At 45.9% G+C, this 20,068-nt stretch overlaps 1 protein-coding gene across 1 annotated transcript in view; it reads right to left on the bottom strand.

The window, feature by feature from the left end:
- The window catches only part of PCDH15 (protocadherin related 15), a 2,579,312-nt gene that overhangs the window by 649,735 nt on the left and 1,909,509 nt on the right, over nucleotides 1-20,068 (bottom strand). The window contains exon 20 of the mRNA XM_078642873.1: nucleotides 9,346-9,570. Within this exon, the coding sequence (XP_078498999.1) occupies nucleotides 9,346-9,570 (225 nt within the window). The remainder of the gene's footprint in view (nucleotides 1-9,345; nucleotides 9,571-20,068) is intronic.

Here is a 20,068-nt window from a genome sequence, read left to right as displayed (position 1 = left end):
ATGTAAAAAATAGTTTCAATTGTTACAACATAAAAATAATACATGAACGCCTTCATTATGAGACACCCAGATATTTCTGATCACTCCTCGAACCCATGCTTGTTCAGAGAATGCAATTACAAGATACATACTCATCACACCCAGTACTAATTGTGTGATAAAGTTCGATAAGTTGACTTTCTCTGTTAAATGTCAGCTTCTCAACCTGCCAGAAAATAAATTAAGAAAGAATTCTTTATCAAAACAAATGCTGATTTTGGAGGAGTAATAAGTAAACGAATGACATAAAACTGCAGGTCATTCCACATTACTGGTGAAAGACTTGTAGTAGGGGCAATTTATCGCACCAGATGAATAATTGTTGTGTCCTAGCAGACACAGTCTAGGGGTTAAAAATGTAAGCCTACACTTAACACCCATCCACCACTGATGTCACAACATCACATGACACAGTTAATAAATAGAGCCGAGCGCTCGTGCTTGTGGCTCACTAACCCACTATCTATCTGGTGTCCGTGTTGTAGTCATTTACCCTCATGGTGGCCTTGGGCCCCCGACATAACATTTGGCGACGAGGGTGATGTGACCCCAAGAGCAGCATACACAAGAAAAAGGGGGAGAGAATCCTGCCCGAGTGAAGGGCACCCCCAGAGGAGACAGCGACAGCCGCCGAGAGGCCCGAGGGGCGTGTGCCGTGCCCCGGGCCTAGTCCGAGATAAGGAGAAAAGCGAACCGGACAGAGCCCACCTGCACCGGCCGCCACTGACCTCCGCCACGATGATGCCATGCGGTGCCCACCCGTCACGGCTGCAACTAATAATAAGGCCCGTGAGCCGGAGGTGAGCCCGGGCGCCAAGGAGTACCTGGGGGGCCGCGCTGGCCTGAAGCGACCCCCCTTATGGTGGCACAGCGAAGCAGAGCCCACCCGCATAGTAATGGCGGCCCAAAATAAACTTAAAATAAAGCAGCACCAGCGGAGCCCACCCGCGTCCTGCAAGCAGCACCCACTGCCCCGCCGCGCAGCGTGTGACCGGAGCTGCTGCGGCGGTGGGCTGAATGCACACGCGGTGTGAGAAGAGCCGCAGGGCGCTGTGTGGAGGAGGAGGGGTGAAAGCGGCAGAAGGCAAGACCAGCGGAGCCCACCCGCGGCCTGCCTGTAAGTGGCCCCCGTCCCCGCCGCGCAGCGTGGGGAAGTGAGGCTGCAGCAGCGGGGGAATAGACTTCAAAGGCAAGCGCCCACAGCGTGTGGAGAGCTGCGGGGCGCCTATTACTGTGAGCGGAGTCCACCCGCCACGGCCGCTGCTGGTGAAGAGACGAAGGTGAGCGCATGGCATACATTTGCCATTGACTCGCCGAGCGCCCCCAGTGAAGTGCAGCCGACCCTCCCCCGCACCGCGCAGCGGGTGAACTGCGTGGCTGCTGCGGGCGGCGGGGAGAGCAGTGAGGAAAAGTGAGCACACAAGCGGAGCCCACCCCCGAATACACAGAGCCGCGCTGTCACCCCCCACCCCGTGCAGTGTGTGAAAGAAAGAGAGCTTCGAGGAATGGAGGGGCGGAAACCTGTAAAAAGTAAAGAGCTGCCTCTGCACCAAACGAGTGAGGGGACGTAGAAAGAGGAACAGTGTTAGCCCCGAGGCCCAGCCAAAGTCCGCTGATCTGTCCCACAGGCTCTAAGACTGTCCATAAAAAGAGCCAGCATACTCCTGCAAAGATCCCCCCATGCGGCCACAAAGACAGAGGACAATGCAGAGAGACTGCCCCCACCCCCTCCGCACCATAAACACTTTTGTGCCCTACAGCCCCAAAGGCAAAGAAAGAAATGGGACTCACCTGTCAACAGCAGTGACTCCAGCCCCCTCCTGTCCTGCACACTCCTTTACAACAGCAGGTCCTGCAAGCCCGGGACTCCAAGCACCAACAACAAGAGGGAAAGTCAAGTTAAAAGTAAGCTGCTGCTGAAGGGAACCCACAGCCTACACTGCCGTCTAGTGGACACTGGGGGAAATTGCACCAGAATATCCAAAAGGAACAAGCAAGCACAAGACAAGCCAAGCCAAACACTACCGAGAGAAAGCAAGCCTGCAGCCACACCAAGGAAGACGGAGACCCACTATCACTGACGAGGTGACGCCTAGTGGCGACAGGTAATCACCACAACCACAGTGAAGAGAACAGCAACACAAGACGCAAGAGTGGAGAGTCAGAACCGTCCATCACAAGCAGCAAGATTCAAAGGCAACCGATGGAAGAGCGCAAGTGTACCCCGGACGCGGACAGTACAGGACAGCGCCTGACAATAGGGAAGCCACACCTCAAGTACTAGAAGAAGTACGCAGCAAGTACCCAAAGTACTGGAAGATACAGAAGCGCAAGGAACAAAGCGACACTGAAGATGTACCACGACGGTACGAAGTGAAGCACAAATTTGCAAGTGCCATGCACCGTGACGTGCAATGGAAGTGTAACGCAAAGTTACCCCGCAGCCAAAAAGAGGCGAAGAAACCACGCACGGTTAACGTTCCAAGAAGTTAAAGAGTCTCACCGGCATCGCGTGCGAGAAGTGCGCCCACCGGAGAAGATTCAAGGAGAGGTGACGTAACCCTCTGGTACCTGCAAAGCATAAGAAGAGCGCAGAAGAAAGTGCACCGACGCGCAGACAAAAGTGCGCCAATGCAAAAGCCAATCACCCAGATGATCGCCCGTGAAGGAGAAGATAAAGCCGACCTGCCAACAGGTTGCTGGAATGCTGACCCGCCAGAATGGTGCAGCAAAGGTATTCTGCCAAGAAGTCAGGAGGAAGATGTCCTGCCAGAAGACGTCCGTGAGCTGAGAAATCAGGAAAATGTCCGAAAGAAGACCCGGAGAGACGGACGCACTTTCAACAAGAAATAAAATAATAGGAGGCAAGAGAGAAGATCTTAATGACCGGTCGAGTCACAGAAGAGTGGAGAGAAGACAGTGTCCTAAAGACAGGACAAGACCAGATGTAAACAGGCGGAGTGCACGCTGCTTGAAGAAGCCTGGTCAGCAAGACAAAGAAAGAAAGGTGACCGCACCGTGTCGCGAAAAGGAAAGGGAGAAGAGTGGCACGATGCCTTGAAGAAAAGAACTGAATTAAGAAGTCATGTGGCATGACGCCATCAGGAACATCTGGAAAAGGTGAAGAGAGGTGTTACAAGTCCACACACCTACAAGAAGAAGAGGTGACACACACCACAACATCGTGTACAGTGACCCACACGTCCAGGAGAACACTGATAGCGCCAAGAACAGAACAGGCACCTATTCACAAGACCCCGACGACCCGTGGACTGCAGGAGAGCACAGGCCAGACCATTGGCAACACCCACCTTTGGGATTGAGCGGAAATCTGGAAGCGGAGGGAGCTCAGATGTCCTGAACAAGGAGAACTGACCAATCCACACCAGCCTGTGGAGATCCAAGGGGCAAAGGCCTGAGGGACACCGGTGGCAGATGATCCCGACACGAGAGATGGATCCATCGCCGTCTCACCTGCACGTCCCAGGGAGAAGAGGAACTTATGCGCAAAGGCAGGAGTCAACAACTACCCTTCAGGTGGAGTTACGGACTTTGTGAGGTAGTACCCTCATCGTCTCCTCCACTCACACGCAGACTGTGGAGTTGGAGCAACGCTGTGGAATAATACCCGGCCCAGTGGAAACCTGATGAAAAGGGCCTCCGGGACATCTCGTGGCAGGAGAACACCCGAGAGAGGGGCGTCCTAGTGAGAAGAATGTCCTTCAAACACTCCATCCTTTGTAATGTAACGCCAAGCTGCCTACAGTGAAGAAACCGACGGACCAGTAGAAGACAACATCCTTCAAGTCTACCATCTGGTCATCCTGTTTGACGTCATCCTCAAAAGCAAGATCTCAGTGGACTGACCAACACATTTCCGCGGCGTAAGTCCAGAAGAGCACGCCCACCGAGAACCAGGACGTCGAGCCCAGAAGGATAAATATTTCAGCAGCAATTTCCACCGTCGTCATCAAGCAAGCAGCTGAAGAGACTCAATGTAAATTTGTAATTAGTGTATATTTATGTACTTCCTCCCACAGATTCGGACTTTTGTCTTTCCTTAATTTTTATCAAATTTTGGGAGGAATGTTGTGTCCTAGCAGACACAGTCTAGAGGTTAAAAATGTAAGCCTACACTTAACACCCACCCACCACTGATGTCACGACATCACGTGACACAGTTAATAAATAGAGCTGAGCGCTCGTGCTCGTGGCTCACTAACCCACTATCTATCTGGTGTCCGTGTCGTAGGCTTTTACCCTCATGTGGGCCTTGGGCCCACGACATAACAAATAATGAGCCCCATATTAACTTTATCAAGTGCAATAAATGTCACACCAAATATTGGGCGACTCATAAGGAGAGGCTTAGAGTCACATTTTACTTTCAGAAAAAAGGTTTGTTAATTCTTAACAGAAAACGGGTACTACTGAAATGAATAAAGGATCAACCTGTAAAACACAGTGTATATTTCAGTTGGTCCGGTTACAGAAATAGCCAGATGGCGAAAGTGTGAGTGAAATTTAACTCGTCTCACAATAATGAAATGGTATTTAAGATAATTAAAGAACAAACGGACTGTGATGTTTCTCATTGGTGAAGACTATAAATGGGTAATCCGTAAAACAATGATAATATATATCACTTGGTCACAGAAGTGCAACTTTAATTTTGGTAACTTCTCCATGTGTGTAATTACTTCAAAAAGTTCAGAGTGGGTCGCTGAGCATGTCAGTGAAAACAGCGTCTGAGGCCCCGTCTGGACGACGGGACACACCGGAGACCGGAGTAGCACCCGCGGAGTAGTTTTGCAGAAAATTAATTGTAAAAGCAAAATGGTGAAAAGTTTCATTTGACAGCACATAGTCCATTTACATGATTTTTATCTTCTCTCTCAAAATCAATGCTAAGCAATTATATACAAGACCTTCGGGTTATAACGTATAAATCCTCAACATTAATCATTCACAGTAGCTCGCGTTCAACACACGGCAAGGCGAAACAATCTGCGGGTTGTCGGCGTGCGTGACTCATATCGAAGCATAATTACTTTGTCAAAAAAATTGGACACAATTCAAATGCCTATATTTATAGGAACAAAAAAATCTACAACGTGATTGTTGAAGAGAATTATTTATCTTTCTCTTGATGTTATGTTTTCCTATAACAATTGAATAAACAATACAGTGCATATGGTAACTCAAAATATTTGTTATAAAACGTGTCTCTCTAAATGACTGATTACCTCTCCCAGAATACCGATTTTAAAACTGCGAGACTGGGTAGCAGCGCCCATTACAGTATTAAGTAGGCCATTTGGATTCAGACGTTTTTAGATGTAATGCAGGTGGAATGTAAAAAGCGTCGCCCTTCTCGTGACCCCAGTGACTTTAAGTTATTAGTTTGCAGGGACTCGGAACTGTTTGCGGTTGATGCAAGTAACACGATGAACTTCCTCGAGTCAAACAATTTTGTTCTAAAAATAGTGGGCCCTTAATAACTTCGTTTTCAGTGAGCTGGATTCCTGTGTAGAATACATTACTACCAGGCACTCACTGCCTCTGCATCAGAAGAAAACTGAATGCACGTTGCTGTGGTCCATAAGATGAGTAACCTAGCGGTAAAATTTAGATTTAATCTCGTATATACACGTTAATAGAAGGAATTCCTCCATGCTAATTCTTTCCTGGAGTGCCCTAAGTGACATTGACGCTATTTTGCATGAAAATGGAAAAACGGCCATTGTTTTGAAGAGGATTGATTTGCTATGAAGAAACATTAGCAATGACACCATTTACATAACATATTAATAAGTATTTTTCTTTCAAAATGTCAAATCACAAAACCCACCTGGAACATATTTATAAAGTGCATGCTGAAAAAAACGGTTACATATGTAAACACACTAATAGATTAATTTAGGGCCACACGCAGTAAACACTGTTCACAAAGTACTGGCCATCCACTATGACCAGTATTTTTAAGATCAGTGTGGAAGTTTGCAAAACCGGCATATGCACTAATAGGTCAGGTTTCAAAATTCTGAAACATGGTGGGTCTCAATCCATCCCATCCTATTAGTTGCAAATTCCAACTCCTTAGGATTGGTGGCCAACACAGGGATAATCGTCTGCTAAGATCAGCAGAACACCATGTCTGCAATCATGTTTAATGTATTTTTTAAATGCAACCCATTTTCCTTAAAGGAAACAGGAATATGTGTAAATAAAAAGTTTAAAATGTTTGGAAAGTTTATTTGATAGTAAACAGTGGTCATCTGGACCCCAACATTGACAAGGCAAACAGGTTCTCAATGGAGCCCTTCTCTTTTACAAATGGGTCACCAGCCCAACTTGGTAAGCAGTAGTAACATTTCAATGGATTATGACTGCTAGTTCAGGCCTAAACCATTGATACATATCAATGGGAATCTGTATTTGGAAGGTATGCCTACAATACGCCCCTTCCAAATATCAATTTCTTATCCATTTCTAAGCAAATTTCAGGAGCAGGAAAAAAATTGTGACTCCTCAACTGGGTCTATGACATTGCAAAAGGAATTGTGCTGTCACAAACTTCTCTGCGGAGCATTTGCAACTATAAAAATGCTTTGTACGTCTTGGCCTTCATATAACGTATTCTGAAAAGTATAATGACTGACAGATAGATGACTATAAAATGTGTACTTAACCTTTTTGATGCGTCGGATGGCCCCCAGCCGTCCGACGTTGCGGTGGGCGTTTGCGTCGGACGAACTGCGCATGCATAATTTTTTTCCACACTGCGGTGAAGCGGTTAAAAGCACCAAGAGAAAGAGAATCCTTTGTCGAAATTTTACAGGAGGAAGGGCTGAGCTTTAAGTGTAAATGTGACCTCTGTGATATCACAGAAGTGACACCGTGGGCTGTGGCACCACCAGAAGTAATGTAAATGAAGATGGCAGTTATATGCACTAGAGTTTTAGGAAATATAAACTGAAAGATTTAGAAATTAGAAGATTTAGGGCACTATTACAAAGTTCTCAGAACACCAACCACACTCAGAGATTCACAAAGTGACACTTGCTTTCTTTCTATCTCTTTCTCTTTCTTTCTCTCCTTCTTCCTTCCTTCCTTCCTTCCTTTCCTTCTTCTTTTCTTTTTTTCTCACTCCCCAAAGCATGTGCAATAAACAGCCAGAGGTATCATACTGGCAGTTGAATGGAGCCAGTGATCTGCACCAAACATAGATGGAAGCAGCCGGAGCTTAACCAATTGACTTTTTCTTTGGTTTTGGAGCTTGGATCCTGCAGGTGTTGCAGTTCATGATGTGTTGTACTCAGTGATATATATTTAACGTTGTTGGATATTTGCCCCTGCAGCAGAATCACTCCGGAATTTTTACTTCTGTTGTGGAATCATTTCTGTTGGTCATGGAACTCGGGAAAACAGTTTATCCCAGCCAACCCATGATAAAGTGCGTGTCCTCTTCCTGTCAAACATATTGCAATAGGCATATGCTCAATTGGCACAGTTATTTTGATCAAAGTCCCAGTGTACGATATCACAAGTACGCAGGGTATGACAATTAAATGGTACTAGTGGGCTGCAGCACTCATTGCCCCACTCACTCTTTCCCTGTAAAGCATGTCCCCAGGCCTGTCAATTAAACCTAGGTGTGCAGTTTTACACTGTCATCTTGACCTGACAAAATAATCCTTTTGCCAGGCTTAAACTTTCATTTTTAATACTTATGATTCACCCTAAGGTAGGCTTTATATGCCCAATAGGACAGGGTGCACAGTATTTAAAAAGCAGGACATATATAATAATTTATGTTTTCCATATCCTGGCAGTGAAAACACTACAAAGCCATTTTTCACTGTGAGAAGAGTGGCTCTTCAATAGATTAATACAGGTTTAAACTTTTACCTTTAATATGTGCTAAATTCAGTTTGGGAGTACAAGAAAATGGTTCAAGGACTCATAAATAGTAACTTAAAATTCAACTTAATGGTCAAGTCATATTTTATAGTACTATTTTGGAAATGACACTAGAAAGTTGAAATTGTTCTTCCTAAAACCAAAAGGCTTTCCTGACAGTGTCCAGCTGTTACATGACCCCTGATGGTCCCCTGTGGTGAACTGTAAATTGCGTCCAGGCAGTGGACAAAGTTCCCTGGCTGTGGAAGGCAAACTCCTCCCTTGACAAGATGGCTTGGGAGGGATGTGCCTACCTTCATCCTGAGCTTCAAAGGATGCCTACCTTGTCACTGGCAGACAACACTTACACCTAGGCCTACCGCCTCTTTGTCTCTCTAGCCCGGATCATAAGAAACCCAGTGGGGATAGAGGATTTGACCAGAACTGGTTTAAGGAGTAGACAAAGGCTTGCCCTCCACCCAGCCGCTGCCAGTACAGTTAAGAGCGGTGGGGCAGGGTGGGGGGAGTCGACAAATGACAACAAGGGAGGATAAAATAAAAAATGTAAAAAACACTTATATTGCACTCTCCACACCACCGACTAGGCGATGTGGCCAGTGCAAGGTAAGAGTTTTTCCTTTTTTTAATTATATTCTCCCTTGTCATCATATGTTAATTCCCCCTACCACACCTCACAGCACTTACCTACACTGAGTGCCTCCGACCATCGGCTGGCATTTCGCTTGAAGGAGGATCCCAGAGACCTCCCCTCAGAATAATCCTGGATGTGTGAAGATGAGAAAAAGGACAGCTCTGCTGTCTGAAACCTGAAGGAAACACTGGACCTGCTATCCTTTAACCCAGGACCCCAGAAGTGACTCCAAAGGTCCGTTGGCTGGTCTACTATGTGGTCTACAGGAACACAAGAAGCTTTCCTGAAGCTCTGAGGACAGCTCATTCACTGTAGTGGGGACCACTTTCCCTGTTGGACAAGGCATACCAGTATTAAGTTGGGCTATGGTGCTTACAGGGAAAGTGCCCCCTTATTGTAATACAGGCACTGGTAAATACTGCAGTCAACCATATTGTTCCAGTGCACAATTACCAGCTGGTATTGCATTGAGCTCAAAATCAACCCCACAGAGGCAAAAGAGATTTGGATTTCAAATGTGAAGTCACCCTCATGTTAATTTGTTGCAAGAGTTGCATGACTCCGTGACATTGTCCTCCTTTCCCGTCCTTCTGCAAGTGTGTCAACACCATGCACTGAGGACCGGTACTGTAAAGGATCTGTAACAACTTGCAAATAGGAAGTATTAGCAATACAGTGTTATGGTGCTTGTCTTACAACCATTTGCTTTTAGTGTCACACAGCAATGTGGGATTGAATGTTTGAGCACTTACCTTCACTCTGACTGTGACTGTAGCCAGGCCGGGCGGCATGCTACCAGTTATGTCAAAAGCCTCGACTACAAAGGTATATGTTGCATCCTTTCCTGTAAATGATTCATAATCCAGTGGTTTTAGAAGAGACAACTGACCGGTCAACTGATTCAGAGCAAAAAACTGAGTGGCTTCTAGGGTCCGTATGCGGTAAGTAATGTTTGAAGTGAGATCAGCGTCTTTTGCCTGGAAAACAAGATTTATAAATATTAATAGAAGCACACAGAGCTACAAAAAGATTAATCAACAAAAAAACTCAATCACAGTAGCAAATAAAATGCAGATGGATTCAAAGTGCATCACATGAACACAAGTAAAGCAGTAGATTGAGATTAATATTGGATTTATTTATTGTTGTGTAACAAGCTAGGAAGGAAAACATTTTTAGTACATAGGATTTGTTTGTCTAAGGCTGGTAAATCATGCTTTTTGCACTGTACTACAAGTATGCAAGTGACTCGCGAAAAGTATAGATTCAAACATGGGCTTTGCTATAAACAGAATGAGACAGCCAGCCATGAAAAAAATTCGTTTTTTTTTTATAAATGGCTTAATAGAGAGTTTGCTCAAGTAAATTAGGTAAATTAAACAAGATTTGCATTACACTTTATCTTTAAGCTAAGGAAGTAAATTAAGGTGCAGGAGCTACACTAAAATACAGCCAACCAGCTATGAAAAGCCAACTAATATTAAAAGGATTGATTTACTAATTTAGGCTCATTTCAAGTTAGGCAAAGTGGAGTTACCACATGGAATTTTACTCCTTTTAATCACAAGGGGGCGGAACACCAGATCTCATTTTACTAGCTGGAATAACAGGTTGGTAAAATCACGATTCCCCCAGCAAGGGCTCCTTTCACTTCTTCCCCACTACGCTCTCAAAGCTCATTCCTTCCACCCGCCCAGCACTTGGCCTTTGTTCATATTTACTATTTGCTGAGATCTGGTGGTAAATGTGAGCATTAACTCCACAAAACAGGGAATTCCATGCTGTTTTACACCAGACAAAACTAGGTTTGCGCAGGTATTCCCCATTCCATGGAATTTACCCATAATTGCACTGTATGGATGAGATGTTACTGCACAATAGCGGTAATTACGGGTGCAGAAATTGCACCCCTTCAGTACCGTGTAACTCATAATGAGGGCTCAAGACTTCAACACCTAGGGGTAGAACCACTTCATTACAATTAGATTCAATTGGATAGGGTGGTTTAATGAAAAAAAATTTATTTTTTTGTATTCAAATTTGCAGTGGCTGGCCTTCCTAGAATTTAGATTTAATTTGCAAACACAAAGTACACTTAGAGACCAAAACCCAGAAACATTGTCAGATGTCATAGAGTAAATAAGAAAATATTTTTCGCAAATTGAAGCAAGAGTAGAATACACACTTTTGTCTATCAGTCAAAAAGAGTGAGCCCAAACCAGTCAATCCATAGCCTAAGCACAGATCAGAAAGCCTATAAAAGCAGTGATGACACAACATAAACAGTCCAGTCGAAGGAGTGCAGTAAGACTTATGCAAAGACACCCAGCATAACTCATGTCCAACAGCTTGCCCATGAGCCTCCCAACACCCATGGAAATTGGTGCAGGCTGATGCAGGCATGAAAACATGCTCCTAGATATTAACTACCACCGACCTATACTCAGGGCAATTCAATGTGCAAGCACTAAAACTCAAACCGTATGACAAAATCTTTGCAATTTCTGATGATGTGCCTAAATTGCATTTCATATGTTCATTTATTTCAGGTGCACATTTTTCATTCACAAAGGTATATTGCTTTTAATGTTGTCTGCACATGTATAACACATATTTGCCTAATTAGAGATTTATAGTGCATTAAGTATTCACAAATATGCATTTAGATGATTTTTAGGGTTTTATAGAATTGAGTGAAGGTATAAAAAAGACTACTATGATAATTCTTGCAATTAACATCCTTCCATGGAAGTCCTTCCCTTTTCAAAATAATTAGAAAAGTGTATTTAACCTTGTTACAGACAAGCAAAAGGTAGAGACTAATCGTTGACTTTATTGGATGTTGATAAAGCAAGCAGAAGTTGTAAACCTCCTTTGTGAAGGCCATAGGCAGGTATCACAGAGCAAGCATGGCCTTATAGGGTTGCTGAAACCCCAATGCTACTGAGTGCAGAGATAGACAAATACTTTCTTCATAGAGAACAACACTTCTGTAAATTATGGGGGTGAGAGGGTGAGAGGCAACCTTAGAAATTTACACAGAACCTTTTGGTGCTAAAACAGCTAAGCTGGAAGCAAGAAACAAGGTTTTAGAGGACAGGGATGGAATCCATCTTTTCCATTCAAGGAAATTCTGAAATAGCATTACAGTGTTGCAATGCTTGTCAATATGTTGTTTATTATTCGTTTTTTTCAGCTATGTTTTTTATTTGTATAGTTACAACCACACACATTTTCTTGCCAAGGGGAGGATGTTGATTTAAAGAAAATCATAAAACATATTCTTGGTTCTTGAATGCATCGGTGGAAAGTGCTGGTTTAGAATGTTGAGTTTGCTGTTACACACAGAAGAATAAAGACGTGTTATAATAAGTTCTGTGTGTGGTGTAGTCATTAGTGGATACCCAGGCGGGGGAGGATGCTACAGTTCAGAGTATCAACAAATAATCCTTTGTGTCTCACAGGACTAATCATTACCCAGGATACACCATCCTCATGTACTGCTCAGGTGGTTTGTGGGGTATAGTTCACCAGGTTCCCCTGTCACTAGTAGGTAAATTAGCATTGGGCCTTTACTTTTGCCAGAGGTTCTAGAAAACTTAATCTCAGCTCACATTTGTTTTGGATAGCAAAAAAACATATCAAAAATACTATTCAAATGCAAATGAATGCCCCACAACTATGCAACAGTACTACCATACAAAGAAATGTACACATTCATCCATATCTATTTCTAGAGGCTTGAACACATGCTCACAATGACCACAAATGCAAACCTAACTTCAAGAGCTAGCCTACCACATAAGCCAGTACTGCTGCGTATGAAAATATGCATTCCACCAAACATTCTGATTGCTGTTCCAATAAAAAATGTGTAAAACCTTTGAACACACCATGGAAAGGTCCACAAATGTGCATTCAGCACAAACCTAGATCCCTTTATCTCTGCAAGGAAATTCCTGGAAACCAGCCTTGTGATCTGCACTGCACACACACCCACACGCACCCACCCACACACACACACACACACACATGCACACACACAATGCAGAAGTAGCTGAGGAGCCCAGAATTGTCAGAGGCATAAGCAAATATAAACATTGGAAAACACCCACTTCAGCCAATCATATTAATAAGATATGAATCTATAAATATAACTACTCAGACCTTTATTTACATAAACATATTGGCACAGGCACTGCCGGTTTACTCCCCTGCAAGCAACTCAACTGCAGAAGACAGTAGGACGCATTGCAGAGATAGCAAAAAAAGTATAGTGATGGAAACACCCCAGAAAAGGTCTCAGCAACAATAGGCTCTCACTAATGCAAAATCTTCTTTATTCCTATTTATGAGGTCACCCCAGGGTTCAGGAAATAGAAATCTCAGGGGCATGCAATATGGTGCAGGGAAAGTTTGAATACAATTCCAAAATAGTATGATTTCCAGTTAACTCATATGAAAATTAAACCCAGAACCTATACCCCTAGATCTGGATTAAAATTGAAATTCAAGTTTATCATAAAGACACGGATTGACTACTAAAGATGCAACCAATCTTAGTAGACAGAACTGTATCCTTTAGACCTGGCACCCACACTCCAAAATATCCCACATCTTAACCCTTTATCAGAAAGAATGCTATTCTCCTGCAAAACAATACACAAAATATAAACAGGTATGCAGATAGAATTACAATAGATTGCAAAACTATCCATGCCACCGAAAGGCATATTGGGTTAGTAGGAAAGCAGTACACATCTGCCCTTTGAATGCATACAAAAGTGACACTTCGGCACATTGTGGGCATGCAAAAGGGGTCACTGCTACATAAAGCCAACTCTTCCATTTGTGATCATTGTGTGACTGTGCCATGAAGCACACCAGAGCCAATCATATGAGGCCTCACAAGTTGCTAGCCTTCACTACAAGAAAAAACAATCCTGGCACAAAACCTTGAGGTGTTAGAAATTGGGCTTCAGGTTGGCAAAGGTGTGCACCCTGTCCAAGCAAAAGCCACAATCCTAGGCAGGGTAAGCTAAGTACCCACTAGAAAATAACCTCTGCTCACCCTCTGGTGGCTTGGCAGTCAGGCTTATCTAAAGAGCTAATGTGTAAAGCATTTGTGCAACACACACACACACACACACAGTAACACAATGAATGCACCATAAAAAGACTCCAAATAGGTTATATATTATAAACAAAACATGACCACAATGACAAAAATCCATTTTATAGAAGTTGAGATGTTGAATTTTAAAAGAATAAATGCAATAAAGTGCTAAGAAGCAAGTGGCGCTAAAAGGTTACTTTAGGTAATGCAGTACCACAGTAAAGTTCGGGCTGCTATTATAGAAGCGCAGGCAAGATTCAGGTACCACCCAGGTGAACAAAGGACCTTTCCTGGTGACAAGCAATGAGATGTGTCAATCTCCTTTACATAGTGAAGGTGATGCGTCAGTCAGAAGACAAGTGCTGGAGTCGAGAGGCTTTGATCAATGCACCAGATTGTGTGATGCAGTTGAGCGGATGTGTTGATCTCACCAAGCTGCAGCACTGGCGATATACTGTCCAAAGCATCTATCTTGGGAGGCACAGTGATGGTTCCAATGAGTTATGCCTATTTTACTTGTGCAATCAAGTTGATGCGCCGGTTATCCTGTTCTCCTACATGCAGACCGGAGATGCATCGCAATCCGTGTTGCAAGCATCTTGGCCACTTCCAGCAAACTAGGCACAGGAAAAGGGGTAGAGACTTTCATTTCCCTGAGTCAAACAACAGCAGGCAACCCAACAAACCATTGGAGACAACTTGGAGTGAAGCCAGAGTCTAACTTTCATTCAGCGGAGTCAGAGAGCAGCAGGAAGCAGGGCAATGTGGGAGAAAAGCAGAACTTTCATGTCTGCAGTCTAAAGATGATTTCTTAAAGCAGCACAGCAGTCCTTCTGACAGAGGTTCAGTTCAAGATTCAGAAGTGTCTTTCTTTAGCGAGTCAGAGACCCACAAGTGCCTTTGATGTGGGTTGACTTGAAAGCAACTGCCTGAAGTGCACAAAGATCCCTTTCAGCCCAGTCCTGTCTGCCAGGCTACCTGTGGGGGGTAATGAGTCCTTGGTGTGGGGACAGGACACTGCCTATTCAAGGGAATTGTTGGCCCCCTTTCCATTCTGCCCAGGCAGGGCCATCAGAATGTAGATTTATGTAGATGGGTGCTCAGAAACACCTATCCTTCCTGTGCTGTGGCTGTCTAGAGGGAAACAAAGCGTAGCTGTCACCCACCCCAGACATGCATTGCAGACAGGCTGTCAAGCAAACAGAGTAGTAAGTGCAGAAAAATGTCTACTTTCTGAAAGTAGCATTTCTAAAACAGAACTGTTAAATCCAACTTCACCAGTAATGCGGATTTATCATTACCATTCCAAACATATGAAACATAAAAAAGCTACTCCTCTCTAACCAGGAATTACAACTTGATAGTATTAAGGAATTCCCAATGCTAACCAATAAGAGGCATAGGCCTCGCAGTGGTGAAAACAAAATAGAATGTTTGTCACTACCAAGGCATGCAAAACATAAAAGTACATATCCTACCTTTTACTTACATAGCACCCTACCTAAGGGCTACCAAGGGCCTACTTTCGGGGTGACTTATGTGTAATAAAAGGGATGGCAATTAGTTTTAAATGCCAAGTCAAAGTGGCAGTAAACTACACACACAGGCACTGTAGTGGCAGGCCTGAGACAGGTTTGAAAGGCTACTTTCGTGGGTGGCAGAATCTGTGCTTCAGCCCTCTAGTAGCAACTAAGTTACAGGACCTGGCTTTGTGGTATACAACCTTACAATGAATTAACAAGTACATTAAATGTGTCAATCAGGTATACACCAATTACACACCTGTTTAGGGAAGAAGCACATGCTCTTTAGCACCTCTAATCAGTGGTAAAGAGCTCAGAGCCCTAATACCAACAACAAGATTCAGCAAAATGTGGTGGCAAAAAGACTTGGAGAAGACCACCCTAAGGTTGACAAGTCTAACATGAGGTATATATAAATTTACTGTAGCTCCTTGACAACAGCAGAGAGTCCTCCAGAAAGCGAGATGGAAACACCTCATTTGCAGAAACACACAGAGGACAGCCCTGAGAAAGTCCCTTAGTCCTCCTTTAAAGTGCTAAAATAGAAACATATTGTGGCTATCGAATTTATGAGAAATCACATCACAGATTTCACATACAACATAAGGACAGCAATATACTTTATCAAAGGGCAGGGCAGGCCTGGGCGTAGTCCGCAGAGTTTTGCTACGTGGATGGCTGTGAATTTACAAAAACTTGCGAAGTTCCGCGAGTAGCGGATCGCAGTGCGAACTGTAGTTTGTGCTGGTATTCCTGCCACTCGATTAGAAATTCTACCCGAGTGGCTGCTCGCAAACTTACCGGTCGTGATCGCGAACTTACCATTCGCAATCGCATACGGGGAAAAAACTCCGCTGCAATAGGCAAACAGAGCGAGGTTCACCACCCAGGCCTAGGGCAGGGCAAAGATCAGTGGAGAGCTGCTTGTAATAGTCCCTGTGGACTGATAGCAAAACAGTGATGCCATGGCTACACACCACAAGGTTATACAAGGGTTTGCAACATTGGCAGCATAAACTACTGAGCTGTGGACCAAGAACTTTTATGCATCTGTAGTGGGTCAATTGTTCGGATACACCCAGCAAGCAAAGAGGATTTTAAATAATCAATACATTGATTCCCCAGAGTGGAGCACAGGTTGTAATGATGACCAAAATAATGTTCCTAGGAGTTAGGGTTGATACCAATTATGTAACCCAAACTTTCTCGGGCCAGATGGGATACAGAAAATATCTGAGGAAGAGCCCTCACCTATACCTAGGGGTGGTATGCTTCACCATTTGGCTAGCTCCTCAGGCCGGTGATGAAAAGGCCCCATGAAAAGGGGATCTTTGCTGGAGATTTTAAATTAAATTTGCTGTTTGGTACTGGGGATCCCTCCAGACACCCAGTAATGACTTGAAAAGTAGATTGGTCAAATCAAACAATATTAAAATTTCTAGGGATACCTTAAAACTACTTTATTCATAGGGTTCCTGTTAAAGATTAAAAAAGTAAGAGATTGAAATATAAAAGGAAAAAGTACCCCTGAATTTGCCAAAGAGGTCGACATGGTTCTTGCCAGGTGCAAAATATATGTTTAACCATATGGTCACAAGTTTGAATCAATGTTTCATCTGAGAACAATATTCTTTGCAAATATTTGTGCTATGGGGGAAATAATTCACCAGTGAACTCTACTCCTGATCTCCTGATTGTGGGATTTTTTGGCTGGAACCTGGCCTGTAATAATTTAAAAAGCAAACTATAGGTTTCATTTAGAGATTGGCAGCACCATAATTTAGTGGTGCTCTCACACCACCAAACTTGCAGGTCTCCTGCCCTGTACGGAGGCAGAGGCAGAGGAACAACTGGGTTTCTATTGGTGGATCCACAGCTGACCCGGCCAGAGGAAATCCTTGACTTAGTGGCAGATATACCGCTGGACCACAAGGTGATTTTTAAGGCAGGATGATGAATGTCACTAGATTTACCTGCCCAGTACCACAGTGTGATATCAGAAAATACCTGCAATACATAGTAAGACATCATCCTGTGCATCATATCCATTGTTTCTGTGGCTTTTTAGAAACAAACTTCTGCACTGGGAGTTGTTGTTTAAAAAAAAAACATCTTTGTAGAGTAGGCGAAATAATGATGAAACCCAGAGAGTGTTCTGACTTCAGAGTAACCACTGCACTGACAGTTGCTCTGAAGGCAGTGAGACCCCTCCATAGCAGGTGGGGGTCTCTTAATATAGTGCATAAGGCTCTCTGTTGAGAGACAGGAGGCCAGAGCCTTCATTGATCTGGTGGGCTGGCAAGCTACCCAGTGTGTCTAAATTACTCCCTATGTGGTCAGTGCAATAAGTGAACTTGAAAATACTATTATGGAAAAAGGTGTACAAAATATGAAGAACAGGAATAAGGTGATATGTGTTAGGGATTGGCTTACCCAAAAAGTGGAGAACATGTCTTCCCTCTGCAAAGACTCCACTACTGATGCATCAAAACGCCAAAAGAAGGAGCCTTGTTCTCCAATAAAATCTCCATTACCCATAACGCTGGATGACCTCATGGAGGAAATAAAGCTTCATTATCGACACCAATGCTACTCTTCAGAGGTTAGAGGAGAAATGGTCTAATTTAGATTCAAGAGTGTCGGAGTGCCCGCCGCCCAGGGTTCCCGCTGCTGCCCCCTGCGGACCCGCCCACCACCAGCCCATTCGCTGCCCAGCTGACCCGCCCTCCCAGGCTCCTTACTTAAGGGGCACACGGGGGAGACACAGGAGTGACCACTGCGCATTCGACGAGGCCTGGTCACCCCTCCTGCCTCCCACGCCTGCCGCTGTCTCCTGCCTGCCTCCTGCATGCTGAAAGCGCGACCCAGCCGCCGCTGGGCGGCCCGGATCACCCCCCTGCTGCCACGCTCGGAGTGCCCGCCGCCCAGGGTTCCCGCCGCTGCCCCCTGCGGACCCGCCCACCACCAGCCCATTCGCCGCCCAGCTGACCCGCCCTCCCAGGCTCCTTACTTATGATGCCCCCAGAGCGACTGCGCAGCGGACGCGTGCAGCGGAAGCACCAAATGTGCGCCGAAGGTGCGCCAAAGGTAAGCCCGTCTGCGCCCGTCCGCGCCTGGACCGCGCCCAGTGGCAGGACCCCTGGCTCCCGCAGACACCAGCCCACCCGCCGGACCTACGACGCCACCAAACTCTACGCACTCAACGCCGGCCGATTCCCGGGATGCTATCGAGCCACCCCGAGACGCACTCACGGACCCTTCTGCTGCCACTCCTGCAAGTACACCTGCATCCGGACCTCCACTACTCCAGCACCGACTAAGACCAAGACGGGCAACAGCAGCAACCACCTGAAGTGCATCCTACTCAACACCCGCTCCGTCCACAGACACGCCGTCGAGCTCTGGAACCTGCTCGACACCACAGCCCCAGACGTCGCCTTCCTCACGGAAACCTGGATGAACGCCTCCTCAGCGCCCGACATCGCCATCACCATCCCAGACGGCTACAAGATCATCCGGAGGGACCGCATCAACCAGACGGGAGGAGGCATCGCCATCATCCACAAGAACACCATCCGCATCACGACCAACACCGACGACACCCTCGCACCCGCCGAGCACCTGCACTTCCAGGTCAACATCAACCCCAAGACCGCCCTCAGAGGCACCCTCATCTACAGACCCCCAAGACCACGCACACAATTCAGCGAAGACATCAGCCCGCACGCCCTCCCCTCCGCTGACTACATCCTCCTCGGGGACCTCAACTTCCACCTGGAGAACAACAACGACCGCAACACCACCACCCTGCTGGACAACCTTGCAAACCTCGGACTCAAGCAGCTGGTGACCACCCCCACCCACTACGCAGGACACACACTCGACCCCGTCTTCTCATCCAGCAAGGACATCGCCTTCAGCCACGCCACCGGACTCCACTGGACGGACCACAGCTGCGTCCACTTCAGCTGCAGAAGAACCACGACTCACCACCACCAACAACAGGTTGCACGCAGAAGCTGGAACAAGATCACAACCGACCAGCTCGCGACCTCCCTGAGCAAGAACCCACCCACCAGCGCAACGAACCCCAGCCAAGCGGCCACCAACCTCACGAAGTGGATCAGCGACTGCGCGGACGACCTCGCCCCCCTGAGGACCCCGTCCAGCAAACCCTGCAGCAAGAGAGCCCCATGGTTCACCGGCGAACTCAAGAGCTCCAAGAAGAACTGCCGAGCCCTCGAGAGAGCCTGGCGCAGAGACCCAACACCAGACAAAATGACTGCCCTCAAGCTCGCCACCCGAAAACACCACCAACTGATCCACGCCACCAAGAAAACTGCATTCAAGGAACGACTGAACAACAACGCACACAACAGCAAGGAACTCTTCAACATCGTTAAAGAGCTCTCCAACCCCAACGCCGGAAACAACGACATCACCCCTTCGCAAGACCTCTGCGACTCCCTCGCTGCCCACTTCCACAACAAGATCGCGGACATACACAACAGCTTCAGCACTCAACCGACGCACGCCATGACCGAACCACCGCCCCCCACCACCACCCTCCGCGCCTGGACCCCGATCAGCACCGAAGACACCGTCCGCACGATGAACTCCATCCACTCCGGATCTCCAATCGACCCCTGCCCTCACCACGTCTTCAACAAGGCCGACGCTGTCATCGCACCCCACCTGCGGGACACCATCAACACCTCCTTCGCCACCGCCACCCTCCCGGAGAGCTGGAAGCACGCAGAACTCAGCGCTCTACTAAAGAAGCCTTCAGCCGACCCCACCGACCTCAAGAACTACCGCCCCATCTCGCTGCTCCCG

Source organism: Lissotriton helveticus, chromosome 5_1, assembly GCF_964261635.1.
Source record: "Lissotriton helveticus chromosome 5_1, aLisHel1.1, whole genome shotgun sequence".
NCBI lineage: Eukaryota > Metazoa > Chordata > Amphibia > Caudata > Salamandridae > Lissotriton > Lissotriton helveticus.
This window is presented reverse-complemented; position numbering and strand designations above follow the sequence as displayed.